At 41.4% G+C, this 23,006-nt stretch overlaps 1 protein-coding gene across 3 annotated transcripts in view; it reads left to right on the plus strand.

The window, feature by feature from the left end:
* Window positions 1–23,006, plus strand: part of ASCC3 (activating signal cointegrator 1 complex subunit 3) — an 825,088-nt gene that overhangs the window by 293,272 nt on the left and 508,810 nt on the right. For all 3 annotated transcript variants that reach the window (XM_073589497.1, XM_073589498.1, XM_073589496.1), the window contains exon 12: window positions 20,211–20,387. In XM_073589497.1, the coding sequence (XP_073445598.1) occupies window positions 20,211–20,387 (177 nt within the window). The remainder of the gene's footprint in view (window positions 1–20,210; window positions 20,388–23,006) is intronic.

The raw sequence follows: 23,006 nt of genomic DNA on the forward strand, positions 1-23,006 counted from the left end.
TTTCTCCCCATTGACTTGCATTGGGTTTCGTGTTTCACAACTTTTTCCGACTTTTCCCTGTAGTCGGCCGATTTCGTTCGACTCGACTTTTGAGAAAGTCGGGTTTCATGAAACCCGACTCGACCCTAAAAAAGGCAAAGTCACTCATCTCTAATAGCGGGTTTTTATGTTTTGCTGCTGTCACCCACTAAAAGACGCTTTTTATTACAAAAAATAGTTATTTATGCATACCTTCATTCTAAGAGAGAGAACTTTTTTGTTTCCACTGATGGAGCTGTATGGTGGATTGTTTTTTGCAGGTTAAGATGATGGTTTCCGTGATACTATTTTTATTTACATTCGTCTTTTTCATCACATTTTATTCCACATTATGTTCAGCAATGAAAAATTATAATTTTTTTGTCCCGTTTTTTTTTTTTTTTTTACGGTATTTACTGAAGGGATTACGGTAACTAGTGGGACAGCTTTATGGGTCATGTCGTTCTGGACACAGCGATACCAAACGTGTACTTTTTTTAAAAAAATTGTATTTCTTTTCTTTTTACATAAAAAGAGAAATTTATCAGTACAATACATTTTTTTAATCATTTTTTGAATTTTTTTTAAAATACTTTTACAAATTTTTCTTTTTTACTTTTACATTCAGTAATCTTGTTGTTCTACTCCATTGCAATACAGGAGCAGTGCGATGGATTATAACTCTCAGTGCTTCACTGACACAAGCACCTGCGCATGGTCTGAGGAGCTTGCCATTGCCCCGTGATCCGGATGTCACCATGACAACATTGGGTCACCAATAGAGATGAGCGACTTTGCCTTTTTTAGGGTCGAGTCGGGTTTCATGAAACCCGACTTTCTCAAAAGACTAGTCGAACGAAATCGGCCGACTATAGGGAAAAGTCGTGAAACACGAAACCCAATGCAAGTCAATGGGGAGAAAAGTCGGCAGTGAGTGGAGGAGTGTAAACACACCTGGCATGAATTTTAACCCTAGAGGCGGCGACATCTCTCTCTCTTCTCTCTCTCCCTCTCCCTCTCTCTCTCTCCCTCTCCCTCTCTCTCTCTCCCTCTCTCCCACTCCCACTCCAGCTACGCTCCCGCTACGCTTCTCTCATTGGCTGAAAAAAGTCACGTGCAAGCATTCGGCGAAACCCGACTTAGGCGCTTAGGTCGCCGACCGTATGGCCAACTTCACACTGTGGTCGGGTTTCGTTTCATGAAACCCGACTTTGGCGAAAGTTGGCGACTTTTGAATCTGACCGACCTGTTTCGCTCAACTCTAGTCACCATAGCAACGATCGGGCCCTCGCGATGACGTTACAGGGGTGCTAATCGGAGGGCAGATAGAGCCCCCTCTTTCTGCCTGCCTTCTAAATGCTGCGATCGCTATCGATTGCAGCGTTTAGGAGGTTAAACTGCAGGAGTGGTGCGGTCACCATTCCTGGCAGTGGGTGCCTGGTATCAGCTATGATATCAGCTGATCACCAGGCGGCGATCGCGCGCATGCATAATGCTCAGTACGTCCAAGGTCGGTAAGTACCAGCTGACCGTGACATACTTAATTTGTCCAAGGTAACGAAGGTGTTAAATTTGAGAGCACCCAGCCTGTCAAAGGGAATCTGTCACCCGTTTTTTGCTATATAATCTGAGAGCCTGAAGCCAGTGATGCGTTACGTACTAGGCTGTGTGTTGTTGTGGTTTCAATAAAATCCTATGTTTTATCAGCAGGAAAGTATCACTACTGAACTAGGGGTCTCCTGCCTCCTTGTTAACTGCTCTGTGTAACCATGCCCCCATTCATTAGCAGCTTTTCGTCAAGCTGAGAACTGCTAGAACTGCAGCAAAGAAAATAGGGATTGCATCAAAGTAACAGCATACTGTCTAACAAGTGACACATCAATTGAATCAGTGACTCTGCCCCTGCACCATGCAGCTCTCAGATTGCATAGCAAAAACCTGCTGGTATTGACCGTGTGCATGTGTTATAGTGAATTTCTAGTCCAGAATAGAACCATATCTGGTGTGTATAAATATATGCTGATCTGTAATAGCCATAATTATATATTGAATCCTTTTATTTTGTGACCGTCAGATGATGTAATTTCGTTGTGTTATATCTGCCACTTTTTCTGCTTAGTACCGTGTGCTCACACATTGAAGTCACTCTTAAACTTTCTGGCGTCAGTGTGAAGAATAAAAGATGATAGGTTTGTAATTTACAACCAATGATTGATGTCAGCAGAATGACCGTGCAGGTTAAAGAGAAAATAATCCCTTTTAGCTTTTCATTTTCGGGATCACCTTTTGTAAATTTTCCATTTGTAATGCTCAGTGATGAACATTTTATTTTAGAATTGCCAGTGGTTGTTTCTTTCTCTTCTAAGACTCTAAATGAAGCTTTCTGAGAAAATGTGCTGAAAGCTTTGGTACAAGACTGTCACCTATGATCCATGGATTTGCAATTACTTCAAGATTTTTTTTCATTCCCTCAAGCAAACAAGAATGTAATATTTCATTTTCATGGTATTTATATAACATAGTGAAGCGTAAAACAATGTTGTCGGACAACAGATGCATAGAAATAGAACGATAAAATATACATTTATAGCCACATAAATGGATGGTTGTTTTTTGTTACATATTTCTCTTTATTGACTACCTGTGTCTGCTATAGGGCAGAATATGTTGTGTTTTCTTTTGACACATGGCTATAGTATCAGTATGGTTATAATTTAAAAATATTTAGTGACTGACCACTCAGTCATCCAATCTATTGCACAGGCGTGCTGAGCTGTTGGTTTCTTGATTGACAGCTCATCTGTCCAATCTGATACTAGGAGGTGCTGAGTTTCCATCAGGTGTTCCCTGTTCAAAGTGATTAGCTACTTAACTAAACTGTCAGTTCCAGATAGTTACCAGTTGTAGCTTTCAGCTCAGTGTGGTGTGTTCTCTGTGCTTTGTGCTCTGTGTTCAGTTCAGACATTCTAATCTTCTGTTGCCGGACCTTGGATTTGCGTATTAACTACCTTTTGTATTACCCCTTTTGCTTTGACGCATTTGGACCTTGCCTCTGGCCTGGGACCTGACTACGCTTTTGTTTATTCTATCTGTTTATGACGCACCCTCCTGGCTCTTGACCTCGGACTCCTTGACTACCCTTACTAAAGGCTTGTCCATGAGAAGTGACTCAGTGTTGTATCCCAATGGCAATTTTGTAAATACGCTATTTGGACAAAATTAATGGGGCATCTAAACATTGCACCTACAGGAGCTTTTGTGACATCCCATTCTCAATACATTGGTAGTAATATGGAGGTAATCCACAGGTAAAATAGCTTCTACTCTTCTGGGAAAGCTTTCTACAAAATTGTGTAGCTTTTCTGAGAAAAGTTTTCCCATTCATCCAAGAAGAGCATTTGTGAGAAATGGCACTCCGATATTAAGGCTGTAGCTAGTGTAGTGGAAACCTGTATGGAAAGTTTTAGGAGAAACTCAAAAGGCTGCCAGTTTTGATCAAATCAGGGAGTCAGTTGATCGATCGGAGACAAGGGCACCAGAGCAGGGTCTGTTCGTGTACAGGCTTGTGTGATCTCATAAGCCCAGTAACAAGTTTTTATTACAAGCACAGAGGTAAGAAAAGTGGGAATGGCTTACATTACCTAAGACGGAAAATATTTAAGTTGGGAAAAACAATATTGTACATTATGGATTCTTTCAAAATTCTGTTCTATCCAGTTCTAACCAGTTTACTATACTTTCAGAGACAAAGAAATGTTTAACCCAGACCTCTCTATATCAGAGAGAACACCCTGTGATATTGCTTTTATGAATAACACTTATAAAGCTAATACTAAAATCCAAATGATCTAAGATATACAAGTAGATTCAATTGTCTAAATAATAATCAAAGCAAAGTATAAGGCTGTGTGCACACGATGCAGATTTGCAGTGTATCCGCAGCGGATTTTACCGCGCAGAAACGTTGCATATCCGCATTGTGAAGTACAGTAGCCTTAAAATCAATGAAAAAAAAACCGCTGTGCAGACGCTGCGGATTTTTCCGCGCGGTTTTCCTGCGGTACAAAATCCGCAGCATGTTACTTCTTTTGTGAGGTTTTCCATCTCCCCTGTCACCAAATCCGCAGGGGGAAAACCGCAGTGGAAAACCGCACAAAAACCGCAGTGGAAAACCGCAGGAAAAATGGAAGAAATCCGTAGGAAAAATGCAGGTCATTTGACCTGCGGATTTCTTCCATTCTGCGCAGAAAAATCCACAGGGCCAAAAAGTCCGTCTGCACTCAGCCTAAATATTTACCATAACAATTCCTCCCTTTTTATTATTACAGACAATTTATCCTTCAGCTACTTCCCCATGCTGTTATAGGGGACGAATCCTGTTCACTGACAGATTCCTTGTTTGTAAATCTGGTCATATATGACTACTGGAGGAGCACGGTGATATTTTGCAGATGTGATATCTGACGATCTATGATGTCTGATCTTACGTCTCTTTACATAGTGTCGTCATAACAAATATTCCAGTTCTAGCAGTTACATACACTAGTAATACCAGTGTGTGTGTGCCACTTATGTAGGGGTCTGGGATGGAGGAAAGAACACAGTTATGAGTAATAATAGTCAAATGTTTATGCAACCTCAAGACATATTCAGCGAGGGATCTGTAGGACACCTGCAGCTGCTGCGGGAAATACAACCCTGTATTAGGGACACTACCATACAGTATTTCATACAGGGAAACAGCTTCTCTCTACCCCTTGGGGCAGTCCTCACTGAATGCAATGAAAAGCAAACTATCCAGGACCAGTGTGTTTCTTCCAGGCACTTCTGGAATTTTATTTCAGAGTATCATTTAGGCGTTCCACCTTCCCACTACTTTATGGTTCTGCGGAACATGTAAAGCCTGCCCTATTCCAAAAGTTTCCATAATCCGTTTCATCAGTTCTTGAGTAAAGTGTGTTCCTCTGTCATTTTCTATGGTTCTGTGCACCCCATATCTACAAATTGCCTCACTGATCAATTCTTTTTTTTTACGTTGGTCATATCCTAAGCTTCAGATGATCTTGGGAAGATATCCATGCATACCAGGACGTATTCATAAGTACCCACCTTAGGTAGCTGTATGTAGTCCACCTGCAGTCTCTGAAATGGGTAATCTGGTTTTGGTGTGCATTTCTGTGGGACTTGAATAGGTCTACCAGGGTTATGTTTAGCACAAGTGAAACGTACTTTGTAGCAGCAATCGGGAACCCTGGGACACACCAGTTTTGTAGAATCAATGCACACATAACACCCTTTGCATCGGGGAAATATGCTAGGGCAGCCATCATGGAGAACAGGCAGCGTGGGAGGCAAATCCTGGAGATAACCTGCCATACCCCTGAAAATGACTGCTTAGCACCAGCTTAAACCCATGTGCTCTGTCCATGTAGGGGGGTCTGGGTCTGGAAAGCCTGCAGTAGTTTGCGATCAACGGCCGCTGGGGCCGGTGCGGTGACAGTCTCCTCTGTCAAATGGGGGCTTCCCACACTTTCGCTTACTGAGTCCCCCTAGCGGGGCCATGTCTGCTATGGCCAACATACCTGTCAGAAGTAGTTGTGCTGCTTCTTTAGCCACCTGGTTGGCCAAGGCAATCCCTACTGCAAGCTGAGTTTGTTCCCGTGTGTGCTGCTGATAGCTGCCTTTTGGGGAAGGGTGAGTGTTGTGAGTAGCTGCTCTACCGCCTCATAGGTTTGCCATCAGGAACCAGAAAATTACCACTTCGCCAAATGGTGCCAAAGTCATGTGTGACCCTTTAAAACATATCTCAAGCCCGAAAATACATGAATCTTGTTACCTTTTCCCAGATTACACGCTGCAGCTAGTGACTTCAGCTCAGCCTCTGGCGTAGAGCAGCTGGAGGAGAGTGGTTGTTGTATTACTGCCTTACCATTGTGGACTACTAACCAGACAGGCCTAAATGCATCTGCACTAATACAGGGTGCAGTGGACCCAAGTAAAATGGCATGTGTGAACACTGCCACATGCGGATCATTTCTTCTGCGCTGGTGTACCACACGGCCAATCCCTGATTGTAGGCTGGCTGTTTCATTTGGTATTTATGCACCTGTGCCGCTGCCATTTTACTTGGGTCCGCTGCACCCTGGATTAGTACAGATGCATTTAGGCCTGTCTGGTTTGTATCTCAATTTTTTGGAGGATTTTTTCCTCTTTTTGAGGTTTTCATTGTGGACTACTGCATACCCGGTGATGAATCGTCCTTGATCATTGATCCAAGCTCTGGAATCATCTACAAAATACTCAGCAGAGGGGTTAGGGACATCACTAATATCTAACAAGCCATATGTCTCTGCCTCCATCAATGCCTGACAGTCATGTTCATGTGTCAGTGTCAGACTCCGCTTCCTCATCTGCTAGTTTGCAGAGGCAGGTTTTGGCTCTCGGTCCCTCCCCCTTCCCGATCCTGATATTCTAACCCCTTTTCTAAATCCACTCATAGTTGTGTAGCTGGATGTAGAACAGCGTTTGATAGTTATATGGTGGCTGTTAATTAGGGAGGTTATAGGAACATTCATAAGACCTCCTATCTGGAGCTCTTGGACTTATCATGTATCACTGCATTCTGAACAGCACTTATAGGGTCCTTAACTCTTTCTTTGAAATGCTTTCTAGTTCAGCACTCTGGGCTATTTCCTTCAGAACAACCCATTGCATATTACACCACTGCGGGTGACTAGTACATGCTGCAATCTGGACTGTAGATCTAAAACCATTAATGAAACACTGCAGCAATAGTAAGTAAGGGGTCACTAAAAAATGACTGAGACTAGATCATCCCAAGTGACCAGATATGTCTCCTCAACACCCTGAAGATGCATGCTAACTGTTAGGGGTACTGCAAGGTACGTGGCTCCAGCGTCTTCACCACCAGAAGTAATCTGGGGAACAGGGCGAGCTAGGGCACCCCTAGCATTAGTGACAGGGAAGGAACCCCTGGTCCTGGGTCACCCAACAACAGAGTCGCGACACATCTCTGTCCAAACAGTATTTGATGTGTTTTTTTCCCCGCTTAACTGTATTTAAATTTTGTAATTACTGTATTTGTAGTTTTTTTAATAAGGTGTATATTGCCATATTTGCAGCACATCCTTTGTGATTTCAAAATCAGACCATTAAAGGGATTATGTGCATATCTACTTCATATAGCAAAGCTGGGATTATCTTGGTCTGTGTGCAAGTTCTAAAACCGCTGTGGTGGTTGTTCTAAGCTATTTCCATAACTATCATAATAGTTCCTATAACTACATTACTGTGCTGCTTCATTTCCATATCAAAAAATGCTGAGATCACTGCCCATGACTGAGAAAGGGGGTGATGCCCCAGAAGCACCACACCTGTTTGTGTTCACGCTCACTTGCCATCATGTGAGTCTCCATGGATTGCTACGTTTTTGCATTTATGAACTGTTCTGATGGATTTTAGCCATACAAGTTGCACGTCTAGATGATTTCCGTAATTGCTGTGTTGTACTTTTTTCATATAAAGAACTTAATTGCTAATGAAAAAAGCCTTCTCGGTGTCCATTTTTGGATTCTGGAATAATTTAGGCTGAGTGCAGACGGAGTTTTGAGCCCTGCAGATTTTTCCGTGCAGAATGGAAGAAAACCGCAGGTCAAATGACCTGCATTTTTCCTGCGGATTTCTTCCATTTTTCACGCGGTTTTCATGCGGTTTTTGTGCGGTCTTCCATTGCGGTTTTCCCCCTGCGGATTTGGTGACTGGGGAGATGGAAAACCGCACAAAAGAAGTAACATGCTGCGGATTTTGTACCGCAGGAAAACCGCGCAGAAAAATCCGCAGCGTCTGCACAGCGTTTTTTTTTTCATTCATTTTAAAGGTACTGTACATCACAATGCGGATATGCAACGTTTCTGCGCGGTAAAATCCGCTGCGGAAACGCTGCAAATCTGCATCGTGTGCACATGGCCTCAGAGGAGATAGAGAATCTTCACTAGATGTCTTGTGCTTTTCTTTTTCTTCCTTTTGGCTACTTTTTGGTGCATGCTGTTTTCATATCTCCCATTCACTTCTATGGCAGTTACAGCACAGCTCAGCCCATTCTGCTGTTTCCAAGCCCTGGACCAGTTGTGGCCGGCACATAGACATATGAATTCCCATCCCTTCTTTTTTCACCTGTGACGAGTGGGAAGAAAAGTCACAAATTTTACCGCAAGTTGTTAAAGCTGTTTTCTGTCCGCTGTTTACACCACAATCTGAATTGTCTGTCTAAGGACTCGACATTTCTGCACGTCCTCGGGCTAAGCATTGCTTTGTTTTGCTGCATTTTCCAGGATATGATAGAAATTATGTTGTTCTTAAGTTGCAAAAAAGGCTCACAAAATAATATATTCTCATACTTCTTGTCACTGTGTAGAATTCTTTTTTGCTGGTTATATTTGTAATAGGCATCTGATAGTATCTGTGCGCGTACAGATATGCTTTAGATTGATAGCATTCTTACGGAGTAGAGAGCTGGACACATTGATCATCCCCATTCTGTTGTTTCAGCAGAGCAGCATGAGGTCTGCTTGTTATTTTATATCTGTCAAAACAAGGCTGAATTGCAATGTCCATTTCATAGCATCTTAGCGCGCCGTCAGCTGCCTATATAACATAGGCAGGAAAGATATTGGGGTGGGCAGATCACTTCTAAAGAAGGCATCAGTACGTTTGAAGTACTGTGCCTCATTTATATCAACGAGATGTGCACAAAATAAAAAGGTGAAAACATGCCAGAGATGTATTTCAGCTAAATCATATTTGAGGCATCCAACTGCTTTGTGTATACACGCTGATGTTCATATGCAACCTAAAGATATTTCCCTGTGCGGTATAGGAAAGTTTGTTTTGTTTTTGTTTCAAGTTCAGTCTTGCTTTCTATCTGGAACTACTGAATTCTTCTTTAGGCTGGAATCACACTAGCATATGCATTGACACTCGGCTCCAGTAGTGATGAGCGAATGTGCTCCGATACCGTCTTATCCCAGCATCTGGGCGTGCTCGTATATCATGTTCGAGTCTCTGCAGCTGCATGAGTTGCGGTTGTTAGACAACACGTGGGGATTGCGTAACAAATAGGCAATTCAGACATTATCCGAGCACGTCCGCTCATCACTAGGTTCCAGCTCTGCTGCAAGCATGAGCCGAGAGTCAGTGCTCTGATCCTCTCGCAAGAAAGAATTAGAGCACAGGTGCAGAGGAGACTCCATCTCCTCCATTACCGACGTCCGTGGGAATCGCACTGCACTCTGTGACATCCGGGTGCAGTGCCACGTTTCACAAGCACCTATGTTTGTGTATGTGTGCGTGCGATTCGATTCTCACAGCCATTCGCAGCATGCTGTGATTGTTTTCATATGCCCAACCGGCATGAGCAAATAATCGTAGATGTACACTGCCCCATAGAATAACACTGGGCCGAGTGCAATCCGATTTTTGGATCGAATTGCACTCATCCGACTTATTCGCTCGTGTGAGCAAGCCCTTGGGGTTGTATGGATTTCAGTCACATAATACTTAGATCACTTACTGCTTAATCTAAATGAAACACAAATTAACCTGAGCCATGAGTCGAATACAGCTGAGTAGTGAAGAGATCCATGAATTAAAAAGCAATATTTTATTGAAATATACTTAAACATATCACTAAAAAATCAAAAATGCTGTATAGGGGATGCTGAGATGGTCAAATATGGAAAAAACTCAGAATATGAGAAAATGTACTTATAAATGGGGTATGAGAAAAAATGACGTGCAATAACCCCAATGCAGTGGTTCAGTGAAAAATGTCGACTCTACCACATGGTCTCACATAACTACATTATAACTATGTATACTAGGTGCAGTGCACAAGTGACAACCAAGACATAAACCTCTAATGAGATAAGTTTAGAGAAACAGTACATGAAGTTAAATATAGGGTGTTAGAATCCACTACACACCTATTGTTACTTCCTATACCTATATACTCAGATGGACATGGCATTGGAGCGAGCTGCCAGATTGCACTAAACAACGCGTATCATCCAAGAACCAAATCAAATTCTAAAAGTGCTGAGGATGAAGCGATTCATCCAGCAGAAGAAGCTGGCAGTGAAATGCGCGTTGGGGTGAGGGGACACTGAGTGGATCCTTGCTGTGGCTCTGAGGAATCTTCCACAAACAGGTACTTTTGATTTCATCCTCAGCACTTTTAGAATTTGATTTGGTTCTTGGATTATACAAGTTGTATATTGTAATCTGGCACCTCGCTCCAATGCTCCAATTTTCAAGTCTTGCCACATATTCTCAATGGGATGTAGGTCTGGACTGTGACTGGGCCATAATATGCTTTGATCTGAATAATTCCATTGTAGCTCTGGCAGTATATTTAAGGTAATTGTTCTGCTGGAAGGTGAACCTACTCCCCAGTCTCACGTTTTGCATCTTAAACAGATTTTCCTCCAGGATTCCTCTGTAATTAGGTCCATTCTTTTCTCCATCAACTCTGTCCAGCTTCACTGTCCTGGTTGAAGAAAATCATCCCCACAACAGGATGACGCCACCACCATATTTGACGGTGGGGATGGTATTAGCAAGTTGATGTGCTTTAGCATTTAGCCCAAAAAGTTCCACTTTGGTCTCCTTTGACAAGGGCACCTTCTTCCACATGCTAGCTTTTTCCCTTACATGGCTTTTTCAAACTGCACATGTGACATCTTATGGAGTTCTTCTTTCCACTCTTCCTTAAAGGCCAGATTTGTGAAGTATACTACTAATAGTTTAAATGTGGACAGATTCTCCCACCTGAGTAGTGGATCTCTGCTGCTCCTCCAGATTGATCATGTGACTCTTGGCTGCTTCTCTAATTAGGATTATCCTTGCTTGTAATGTCAGTTTACATGGAAGACCTTGTGTTGGTAGGTTTGCAGTTATTTCATAATCATTCCATTTTTGTATGATTGGTTGAACACTGCTCTGTGAGATAATCAGAGCTTGGGCTATTTTTTAACCCTCTTTACACTTCTTCACAACTTTATCCCTGATCTATCTGGTGTGTTCCTTTGTTTTCATGATGCTTTTTGATCCCTAATGTTCTAATAGAATCCTCTGAGGACTTGACAGAACATGTGCATTTATGCTGTGAATAAATTACACACAGGTCACAATTTTCAGATTTACCTTTTTTTTTTTTTAAATATTTTGAAAACCATAAATCATTTCCCCTTACACTTCACAGATAATAAATATTTAAAAGTTCACTTGGTGTGAATATTTTTTCAAGGCACTGTATGTTTGTGTGTGTATATGTATATATACACTTTACTTTAGATTAGTTTGTAGGCCTCTAGACTATTAGTGTGAAGTGGTGTAAAGGTAGCCATATTTGAATGCTGGTTGGACTTGCTAAGATTGGCACAACTAATTGACATTTTACGGTGTTTTGGGTTGTCCACCACTGGAAAACTTTAGAGCAAAGTAGAGTCAGGTATGTTGCATTCTAATAATCCTAGTCCTTTGGTTCTCAAGGCAAATAGGCCTCCATCAGACATGTCTGGTAGTGTTTTTTTTTTCTCTTTCCACATCGAATACACATACAGTGGGAAAAATAAGTATTTGATACACTCCCGATTTTGCAAGTTTTCCCACCTACAAAGAATGGGAGAGGTCTGTAATTTTTATCATAGGTACACTTCAGCTGTGAGAGGCAGAATCTAAAAATAAAAAACATAACATCACATTGTATGATTTTTAAATAAATAAATTGCAATTTATTGTATGAAATAAGTATTTGATCACCCACAAACCAAGAATTCTGTCTCTCGCATACGTGTTAGTTTTCTTTTAAGAAGCCCTCCTACTCTGCACTCATTACCTGTACAGTATTCATTTCACTTGTTTGAACTCGTTACCTGTATAAACGACACCTGTCCACACAATTAATCACTCTACAACCCCTCCACCATGGCTAAGACCAAAGAGCTGTCTAAGGACACCAGGGACAATTTGTACATCTGTACAAGGCTGGGAAGGGCTATAGGACAATAAGCAAGCAGCTTGTTGAGAAGGAACAACTGTTATCACAATTATTAGAAAGTGGAAGAAACACAAGATGACTGTCAATCTTCCACAGTTTGGGGCTCCATGTAAGATCTCGCCTCGTGGGGTAAGGATGATTCTGAGAAAGGTCAGGAATCAGCCCAGATCTACACAGGAGGGACCTGGTCAATGAAGGTCCCCCTGCTCACGCCAGCATGTATCCAGGCCCATTTGAAGTTTACCAGTGACCATCTGGATGATCCAGAGGAGGCATTGAAGAAGGTTATGTGGTGAAATGAGATCAAAATAGAACATTTTGGTATCAACTTCACTCGCCATGTTTGGAGGAAGAAGAAGGATGAGTACAACCCCAAGAACACCATCCCAACCTTGAAGCATAGTGAGGGAACATCATACTTTGGGGGTACTTTTCTGCAAAGGGGACAGGACACTGCACCGTATTGAAGGAAAAATGGCCAACAGCCTCCTTACCTCAGTGATACATTGAAGATTGTTCGTGACTGGGTCTTCCAGCATGACAATGACCCGAAACCCACAGCCAGGGCAACTAAAGAGTGGCTCTGTAAGAAGCATTTCAAGGTCCTGGAGTGGCCTAGCCAATCTCCAATCCTGAACCCAATAGAAAATCTTTGGAGGGAGCTGAAACTCAGTGTTATCCAGCAACAGCCCCGTAACATGAAAGATCTGGAGAAGATCTGTATGGAGGAGTGGGCCAACATCCCTGCTGCAGTGTGTGCAAACTTGGTCAAGAACTTCAGGAAAAGTTTGACCTCTATAATTGCAAACAAAGGTTTCTGTACCAAATATTTAAGTTCTGTTTTTCTATTGTATCAAATACTTTATACATTTAAATGCAATATAATTATATAATAAGAATACAATGTGATTTACTATTTTTTATCTTTATAGTCTGTCTCTCACAGTTGAAGTGTACCTATGATAAAAATTACAGACCTCTCCATTCTTTGTAGGTGGGAAAATTTGCAAAAATCGGCAGTGTATCAAATACTTATTTTCCCCACTATACATGCTTAGCAGAGACGGGCAAGCATTTGTATAAGGGCATAGAAGGAGTACTTGGCCATTAGACATAGACGCTTTGTTTACCCCAAAGCCACATTTGATAATGAAAAAATGAGTCAAGAATCCTAACCATGATCTTGACCATGACATTTGCTAATATTTTACTATGTATACATTTTGGGGTGGAAATTCTCATAAGAAAAATAAAAAAAATCATCATGTTGTCTAATTGGCCAAATTGCTGTCAACAGTTGCTGCTGTGCTTGACATTTTCTATAGTAATAGAGACTGTACTTTCACCTGCAACTATTTCTTAATTTTGGAAAATTGACTCTTGAAAAGCTGCTCTGCAATTAACAATAAAGTGTATAGGTTTAATTTGTTGTGATGATACCAAAAAAGGCTCTTTTGGTTTTCTTTGCAAAATGTAATTTGCATGTTTTCTGTAAAAGAGTAAAAAAAAAAAGACCATAAAGCTTTGATAAAACTGCCCGACTTCTCTCCTCAGACTTCATCTGTTGTGCTGCACCCCATTCACATTAAATGGTCTGCAGGTTCTGGTGTGGCCGACTTCTGTTTAATGTGAATGGGGGCTTTGTCTTTCACCTTTTTTGTTTCCAATCTGGAAAAAGTAAAAGCTTTACCAAAGCTGCAAAATGGGAGAATTACTGTAAAGGTTTTTTTTTTTTTTACAAATGGATATTGGCAGATTGGCCTTGTAAATACAAACTTTTTTTTTTTACATTTTACTGCTTATTAAAATTTGTAGCAAATATTTTCACTGTTTCTTTCTCTAGTTTTATAGCTAGTTGTCTTGGCAACTGACTAGACATGAGAACATGTACAGTGCTTGCTAGCTCTTTTCTACTGATCTTGTAAGCGCTGTTATGAAGCTGGCCCAGAGTGCTGGAGCGTAGTGTTACTTCCAAATCCTGACCATCTTCAGCGCAGTCTAGATACAAATGAAGTGTTAATATCTTAAGAATGGCTGAAAATTTTCATAAGCTCCAAAATGTTAAGTGCTTGTTTAAAAAAAAGCTATCTGATATTTTCAATATTTGAAGATAGCAATAACCCTTTAAAGAAAACCTGTCACAGAGTCAAGTGTCCAGTTTTTGCTCTTATTTCATTCACATTACAGTACTTGAATCACGTTGACATAGCCCAGATCACAATGGACCGTTATATTCCCTGAAAAAGCATCTCATGGCCTTCTCCTCTATCTTGATTGATATGGCTCACTTGTCTAGAGAGAGGGCTGCCTGAAAAGATCAGACTAACAGCTTCCACAATAGAAGCAGAAGAATAATCACTTCTACAGTAGAAGGAGGAGACTAATCGCTTCTATAACAGAAGGGGGAGACTAATCGCTTCTATAACACAAGGAGGAGACTAATCGCTTCTATAATAGAAGGAGGAGACTAATCGCTTCTATAATAGGAGGAGAGTAATCACTTCTATAATAGAAGGAGGAGACTAATCGCTTCTATAACAGAAGGAGGAGACTAATCGCTTCTATAACAGAAGGAGGAGACTAATCGCTTCTATAACAGAAGGAGGAGACTAATCGCTTCTATAACAGAAGGAGGAGACTAATCGCTTCTATAACAGAAGGAGGAGACTAATCGCTTCTATAATAGGAGACTAATCGCTTCTATAATAGAAGGAGGAGACATATCGCTTCTATAATAGAAGGAGGAGACTAATGGCTTCTATAATAGAAGGAGGAGACTAATGGCTTCTATAATAGAAGGAGGAGACTAATGGCTTCTATAATAGAAGGAGGAGACTAATGGCTTCTATAATAGAAGGAGGAGACTAATGGCTTCTATAATAGAAGGAGGAGACTAATGGCTTCTATAATAGAAGGAGGAGACTAATCGCTTCTATAATAGAAGGAGGAGACTAATCGCTTCTATAATAGGAGGAGACTAATCGCTTCTATAATAGAAGGAGGAGACTAATCGCTTCTATAATAGAAGGAGGAGACTAATCGCTTCTATAATAGAAGGAGGAGACTAATCGCTTCTATTATAGAAGGAGGAGACTAATCGCTTCTATAATAGAAGGAGGAGACAAATCGCTTCTATAATAGAAGGAGGAGACTAATCGCTTCTATAATAGAAGGAGGAGACTATTGGCTTCTATAATAGAAGGAGGAGACTAATGGCTTCTATAATAGGAGGAGACTAATGGCTTCTATAATAGAAGGAGGAGACTAATGGCTTCTATAATAGAAGGAGGAGACTAATCGCTTCTATAATAGAAGGAGGAGACTAATCGCTTCTATAATAGAAGGAGGAGACTAATCGCTTCTATAATAGGAGGAGACTAATCGCTTCTATAATAGGAGGAGACTAATCGCTTCTATAATAGGAGGAGACTAATCGCTTCTATAATAGAAGGAGGAGACTAATCGCTTCTATAATAGAAGGAGGAGACTAATCGCTTCTATAATAGAAGGAGGAGACTAATCGCTTCTATAATAGAAGGAGGAGACTAATCGCTTCTATAATAGAAGGAGGAGACTAATCGCTTCTATAATAGAAGGAGGAGACTAATCACTTCTATAATAGAAGGAGGAGACAAATCGCTTCTATAATAGAAGGAGGAGACTAATCGCTTCTATAATAGAAGGAGGAGACTATTGGCTTCTATAATAGAAGGAGGAGACTAATGGCTTCTATAATAGAAGGAGGAGACTAATCGCTTCTATAATAGAAGGAGGAGACTAATGGCTTCTATAATAGGAGACTAATCGCTTCTATAATAGAAGGAGGAGACTAATAGTTTTCCACAATAAAAGGAGAATAATAACTTTCACATTAGAATGAGACTAATAGTTAACACAATAGAAGGATGAGACTAATAGTTTCCACAATTCAAGAAAGAGAATAATTGCTTCTACAATAGCAGGAGGAGACTAATAGCTTCTACAATAGAAGGAGGCCGATAGCGTCCGCTATTGAAGGTGGAGACTAATAGGTTCTACAGTAGAAGTAGGAGACGAATAGTTCCACTACAGAAAGAGACTAGTACAGTAGCTTGAAAATTAGGAGACTAATAGCTTCTACAATAGAAGGAGGAGACTAATCGCTTCCACAAGAGATAGAGGAGATTAATAGCTTCCACAATAGGAGGAGAATAATAGCTTCTACAATAACAGGAGGAGGCTAATAACTTCCTTAATAGAAGAAGGATGGTAATGGCTTCTACAATAGACAGAGGAGACTAATAGATTCCACTTTAGAAGGAGGAAACGACTAGCTTCCACTATAGAAAGAGGAGACTAATCGCTTCTACAATAGGAGGAGACTAATAGCTTCTATAGTAGAAGGAAGAGACTAATAGCTTCTATAATAGAAGGAGACTAATAGCTGTCATAATAGAACAAGACCTGTGAAGTCTTTCCTTTTAATGTTGCAGCTGCTGATCGCTGCAAGCCATGCAGATTAACGCTTATGAGCAAATATTTCATACTTTTCATATCTGCAAGCTATGAGCACTACCCAGCGGGTGGCGCTCATAGCAGGTGATCATTTTATCTAAACAAGCATGACAGTATCATCATGCGCTGCCTACAAGCAGGGGACAGCTGCCGGTATACTCACTGCTCCCTGTGCCCGGGACTATAGGCCTGTGGAGCAGTGAATATTCATTGATCTTTAATAGCGGGCACAGTAGTCGCAGCAGCCGGCTTCCTGCAGCTGCCAGGCGATCATGTGTGCCCACTACTAAAGGGAATGATTATTCACTGCTCTCCACTCCCATGGGAATGGACAGCTGTGAATATTCATTTCTACTTATCAACGAGAACAGGTGTTAGCCACAGTAGCTGGCTCCTGCCTCCTGTGACCCGTAGCTCTGCCGCCGCTCCTCCACCTCCCCATCCACAGCAGGTACATCTGGACTGTAATACACACCCTTCACTTTCCTCCAAATATTTTGAAGAAAAGAGTATGTCTTACAGCCTGAAAAATATGGTACTTGTGCATATTCACAACTGTCTTGGTATGTAGTGTGAATGATCAAAAACTGCACTTTTGATATCCATAACAAAAGAAGGACTCACCAGCACTGCGGATACACAGTCCCATAACTGTATGGGTAAATTCCACAATGATCTGCCTACGGTTTTTATGTTCGCTGGCCTTCTAAAGGCCCTTTTACATTTAGCGATGCACCAGCGATCCGACCAGCGATCCGACTCGGTCAGGATCGCTGGTGCATCGCTAAATGATCGCTAGTGAGCTTTCACACAGAAAGATCTCATAGCGATGCAGCAGCGACGCAGCGCACGATACTCACCTTTCACACACAGCGATGAAGACGTCCTCCCGCCCACCTCCAGGCGACGCTCGTCGTCACAGCAGGAAGCAGACGACGAGAAATGGAGCCGCCCGATCTCGCGCGATCAGCGATGGACAGCGGGGGAGCCGGTCGGAGGTAAGTATCACACATAGCGATATCGCTAGCAATATCGCTATAACGTCACAAAACCAGTGACGTTTTAGCGATATTGCTAGCGATATCGCTATGTGTAAAACCCCCTTTAGATGATAGTGCTCAGTTCAAAAGATAACATAGTAACATAGTTTTGAAGGCTGAAGGAAGACCTTATGTCCATCTAGTTCAGCCTATTTTTAGTGCAGCTGTTCTGCATTGTTGATCCTGGAGAAGGCAAAAAACCCACAGAGTAGAAGCCAATTTTCTCCATAGGGAAAAAAATTCCTTCCCCTAAGCTGGGTCAACCATCTACCTATAATATTATGTTATTCGTAACCTTCTATACTGTTACTCACAAGAAAAGCATCTATTCCTTTCTTAAATTCATTCAGTGAGTTGGCCATCACCACTTCCTCAGGAAGAGGATTCCAGAGCCTCACTGCTCTTACCGTGAAGAACCCTCTTCTATGCTGGTGCAGAAATTGTCTTTCCTCCAAACAAAGAGAATGCCCCCTTGTTCTTGTCACAGTCCTTGGTACAAACAGTTCATTGGAGAGATCTCTGTATTGCCCTCTGATATACTTGTACATATATATTAGGTCTCCCCTAAGTCTTCTCTTTTCTAGAGTAAATAGACCTAATTTTGATAACCTTTCTGGGTATTGTAGTGAACCAACTCCATTTATCATTTTAGTAGCCCGCCTTTGAACCCTTTCAAGTTCAGTAATGTCTTTCTTGAGCACCGGCGTCCAAAAATTGCACACAATACTCCAAGTGTGGTCTGACGAGTGATTTGTACAGAGGGAGAATTAGGTTTTCATCTCGTGTCCCCAGACCTCTTCTAATGCACCTCTTCTAGTTCCAGTTTATTCCACTAAACATGGAAAACACAGCGTCACTCATTATTCTTCGTGTATCTCTTTTCAATGCAGCGTAAACAGGTAAAACGGGAGGATCTTGCCAACTCTGTTTCACCTGCACTGACACTTTGAGAAGGCCTTGAGAAAGTGTGTGTGCATGCTGAATGGGGTTGGTCACATGGGAGCTCTGGTCTTCTTATTTTACCTACTTATGTTGCATTGAATAAAAATTGCTAGATAGAGGCCCGATGCTATCACATTGGGAGGGGGCGGTAATGTCACGATGGGGGCAGGCTTTGCAGCGTTAAGAATCTCTCCCCCATGTGCTCACCCACCTATCCACTCTCTCTTTCCCCATGTGCTGACTTCTCCCGTCTGTGCTCTCTTCTTTGACCTGTCTACCCTATATGCTATCCCCCTTGCCTGCTGTCTCTCTCCTTCCTATGCTGTGTTCTCCCCTCATGTGCTGTCCCGTTGGAGCTGTCTCCCCCCCCTGTGCTCTGTCTCTCTCACCCCTGTGTCTGACTGTGTACAGAACATACCACAGCTCCTGTGCAGGGGAGGAAGCAAGCGACTATACTGACATTTCAGCAGGAGATCGCAGATGATACATTTTGTGAGGTAAAATATTGTTAAAAAGCAGTCAGTGAAATATTTTACCTCACAGAATGAATCCTCTGTGATCCCTTGCTGTAATGTCAGTATTGTCTTTTGCTTCCTCCCCTGCTCAGGAGATGTGGTATGCTCCGTACATGGTCAGACAGACGATTTTTAAAATTAAGTTTCGTTCGTGGGAAAACGCCTTTAATGTGACCGGCTTCCTCTGCCTGTAGACATGTCACACATCTGCCGCCGGGATCAGCCGAATGATTCACTGCGCCTGTTCTGAATTTGCGCAGGTGCAGTAAATCAGACAGCCGCCATCTTTGTGCAGACAGATAGCGGCGATCACATTAAAACTGTGCATGCGCTCCTCCTGTACAAAGATGGCAGCGGTCAGTGAATCATTCGGCTAATCCCGGCAGCGGTGTGTTTGCGACGGTGTTTCGCTAGTGGTACCGCGCAAGAGGCTGTATACGGCATATAGAGTGTGTGTATGTGTGGTGCGTACGGCATATACAGTGTGTGTGTGTGGTGTGTATACAGTGTGTGTGTGTGGTACGTAAGGCATATACAGTGTGTGTGTGTGTGGTGCTTGTGGCATATACAGTGAGTGTATGATTGTGGTGTGACGGTGTTCCGCTGGTGGTACCGCGCAAGAGGCTGATACCACCAGCAGTTTCCATATTGAGACACCCATCACTTGGGTGTGCCAATATGGCGGTTGGTGAACTTTCGCTGCTTGGAATTCTGGGATCTGGACACATCTGGACGGAACAGGATGTGAAGACATTACAAGGTAAGTATATAAATATATACTGTATATGTCTGTGTAAAAAAAAAAAGAATAATTTTTACATTTTCACTTTCCGTAAACATCGTTCAGCTGGTTGGCCGATATTTATACTTTAGTTTAGCCATAATACTGTGGTCCCGAAGAAATGCTCATGTATAATAAATCTAAGTTTTTCTTTACTTGTCGCTTACAGTATTTTTTTATGAAATTATAATTGGAAACAAAAAGTCTTGCAGGTTCGTAGGTCACTCAGCTCATAAAGGAACATTGAGAAAAGAAGTCTAGTATTTTCATAAATGCAGTAAAATTACCGTAGTTGTAAATGTATTTCTTACATATATTAACCTATTCTGTTGTCTTTGTTTAAGGTGGAATCTACACAAAGTATGATAAGGATCTTGGGTCTTTCTGCTACTTTACCCAACTACTTGGACGTTGCTACTTTTCTTCATGTCAATCCTTACATTGGCCTTTTCTACTTTGATGGGCGATTCCGGCCTGTTCCTCTTGGGCAGACATTCATTGGAATAAAGTCAACCAACAAGGCAAGTTGAAATGTTAAGTTAAAAAAATTGTGTAATTAAATGTAACTCTGCTATCAAAGTTTGGAAATGCATCCTTTTTTTTTCTGTGAAAACGCTGTTACATCTGTAATAACAATGAGCAAAAAGTGTAGAAATCAATGCCCGAAAAACACATTAATGAGAATAATATTTATTAATATACATGATGAATTTAATAGCGAAGATGCACATAATTGGTATCCCTGTATCTGCATGTCCAATATTGGAGAGTTCACATATACAGCACCCAAGAGTTAAAGCAAATCTGACCCCAGTTATTTGCTCCCTAATCTGTGAGCAGTATAATGTAGGGGCAGAGACCTTTATTGCATTGATGTGTCAAAAACTGGGCTGCTTGCTGCAGTTTTTATAAAATCATAGTTTTGTAAGCATGAGATCATCACTAGAGGACTAGTAAAACTGCTGTCATGTAGTCCTCCATATTCATGAGCGCTGTATAATCTTGCCCCCACTGCTTATTGGCAGCTTTCTGCCTATGCACAGTGTATGCAACAGGCTGCCAATCGGTGGTGTGGATGTGATTATACAGAGTTCAGCATGCAGAGCATGAATCAAAACTACAACAAGCAACCCAGTAAGTGATACATCCTTGAAGTGAGAGATGTTGTCTGTGCATAATGCTGCTCCGAGATAGCGTAGCAAACACCCGGTGAAAGACTCGCTTTAACAGCACATAGCCAGTAGATTAGGCCATGCAGAACGCAGAAAGAAAGTCGCTGTAAAATTCTGTCGCAGATATAGTTTGTTTGGAGATAATTGCAGCATAAAGATGCAACGGTATTTTGACAACTCATTTATAGTGTTCAGCTTAAAAAAAATACAGTATACAACAGTTTTTTCACTCTTTTATTGATTTAATGATTTTAATGTAAATTGTATGCAAATATATTTAAGAATAATTTACAAATTCAGTAGCTTATTAAACCAAAACAAATGACAAGATCCTAAGCTTTGATTGCTAAAGAGTAGAAGTGAAAAGTGTTAATTAGGCCTATAGGTTAAACAGTAATTAAAGGTTTTGAGAATGTTTAATAGGTTGTAGGCCTTACAATTTTGTGCAAAGTATTGTGATTGGAATCATGAGACCCTTAGCAATTACACTTGTACACCTTCAGGACCTGTGCACCACCGATCTGCCCAGAATCCCAGAACCTATAATATATTCACACTTTAACACTAAGTGTGTGTGAACCCGCTGCAGATTGTCCTGCAGAATTTTCCGCGCAGATTTGTGTAAATCCGCAGGTAAAACCACAGGTCAAAAGACCACTGCAGACCCGCAGCAGAATCCGCAACGTGTACTGTGCACACACCCTAAAGATACCTGCAGCTTTGTGTGATCTGCATTACCGTCAAAATTGAAAACCTGAACTGCTTCCTGCCCATCTGGGATCAAGTTGGGGGTGGAGGTGTGGAATAAAACAGGGTGGGGGGTTCTTTGTTTGTAGGTTAATATTGTTACTGGTTTTGTTAACCGAATAAAAACTATCTGCTAAATAGGAAATCAATGACTCTTAAAGGGAACCTGTCAGTAGGATTAACCCTCTAAGCTGTCTATATGGACATGTAGGACGTAGGAAGCTGAATAATATGATATATTGATAGCTGTAATCCAGTGTTTTATTCCAGAGAAATCCACATTTCTCCTAATATGTAAATGAGTTGTTATGTGGAGGTAAACTCTACACACCAAAGGGATAATAATCATTTGTAAGCTTTAGCTTAAAGGGAACTTTTCACTTGAATCATGCTGCTGACATTATGAGCAGCATGAATCAGAGTCTGGCTACATGATTGCTATAATTGTGCAGTTGGGCTTTGGTCCATGCTGCCTATGATTTCGGACGCATGACTCAGGTGACTGGTTCCCTTTAACAATGAGGATGTGGCTGGTCTACGTCAGCGCTGTGCTGTTGTGCGGCAGAGCTGTGCTGTTTTGCGGCAGAGCTGTGCTATTTTGCGGCAGAGCTGTGCTGTTTTGCGGCAGCGCTGTGCTGTTTTGCGGCAGAGCTGTGCTGTTTTGCGGCAGAGCTGTGCTGTTTTGCGGCAGAGCTGTGCTGTTTTGCGGCAGAGCTGTGTTGTTCTTTATTTATAGGCTGGTCCTCTTCCCCAGTTTGACTTTACAGCGGTTAATGCAATGTTGGTTGGACACCATTTTCCTGAACACATGCTGAATGCAGTATATGCAGTATATGTTGTATATTGATTACACCTATTATTAAGAAATTGGGTGAGGAATTGCTCTTTTTTGAAAAGATACCATCACCTTTAGAAATGATTAGTTTCTGATTGTGGCATATTTGAGATTTAGATTGTTGAACCTTCTTTTTTATTTTTTTAAAACAAATATTCTTCAAGTAATGACATAACGAAAAGAATGGTATTTCATAAGAGCTTATAATCAAAATGTGTGGACACATTAAGGATACCCATTTGCTTATATCGTCAACTACTTGGGTCAGGTTCACAGCCTTATTTCAGATGCTGTTATTTTTATGTTCCATTGTTATCGTCTTGTTATTATTTATTTTTATGATATTTTGAAGAATAAAATATTTTCTAAGCTATTGCAAGAGTCAT

The sequence above is a fragment of the Dendrobates tinctorius genome, unplaced genomic scaffold (genome assembly GCF_039654945.1).
Source record: "Dendrobates tinctorius isolate UK_male_01 unplaced genomic scaffold, ASM3965494v1 ptg000111l, whole genome shotgun sequence".
In the NCBI taxonomy this organism is placed as follows: domain Eukaryota; kingdom Metazoa; phylum Chordata; class Amphibia; order Anura; family Dendrobatidae; genus Dendrobates; species Dendrobates tinctorius.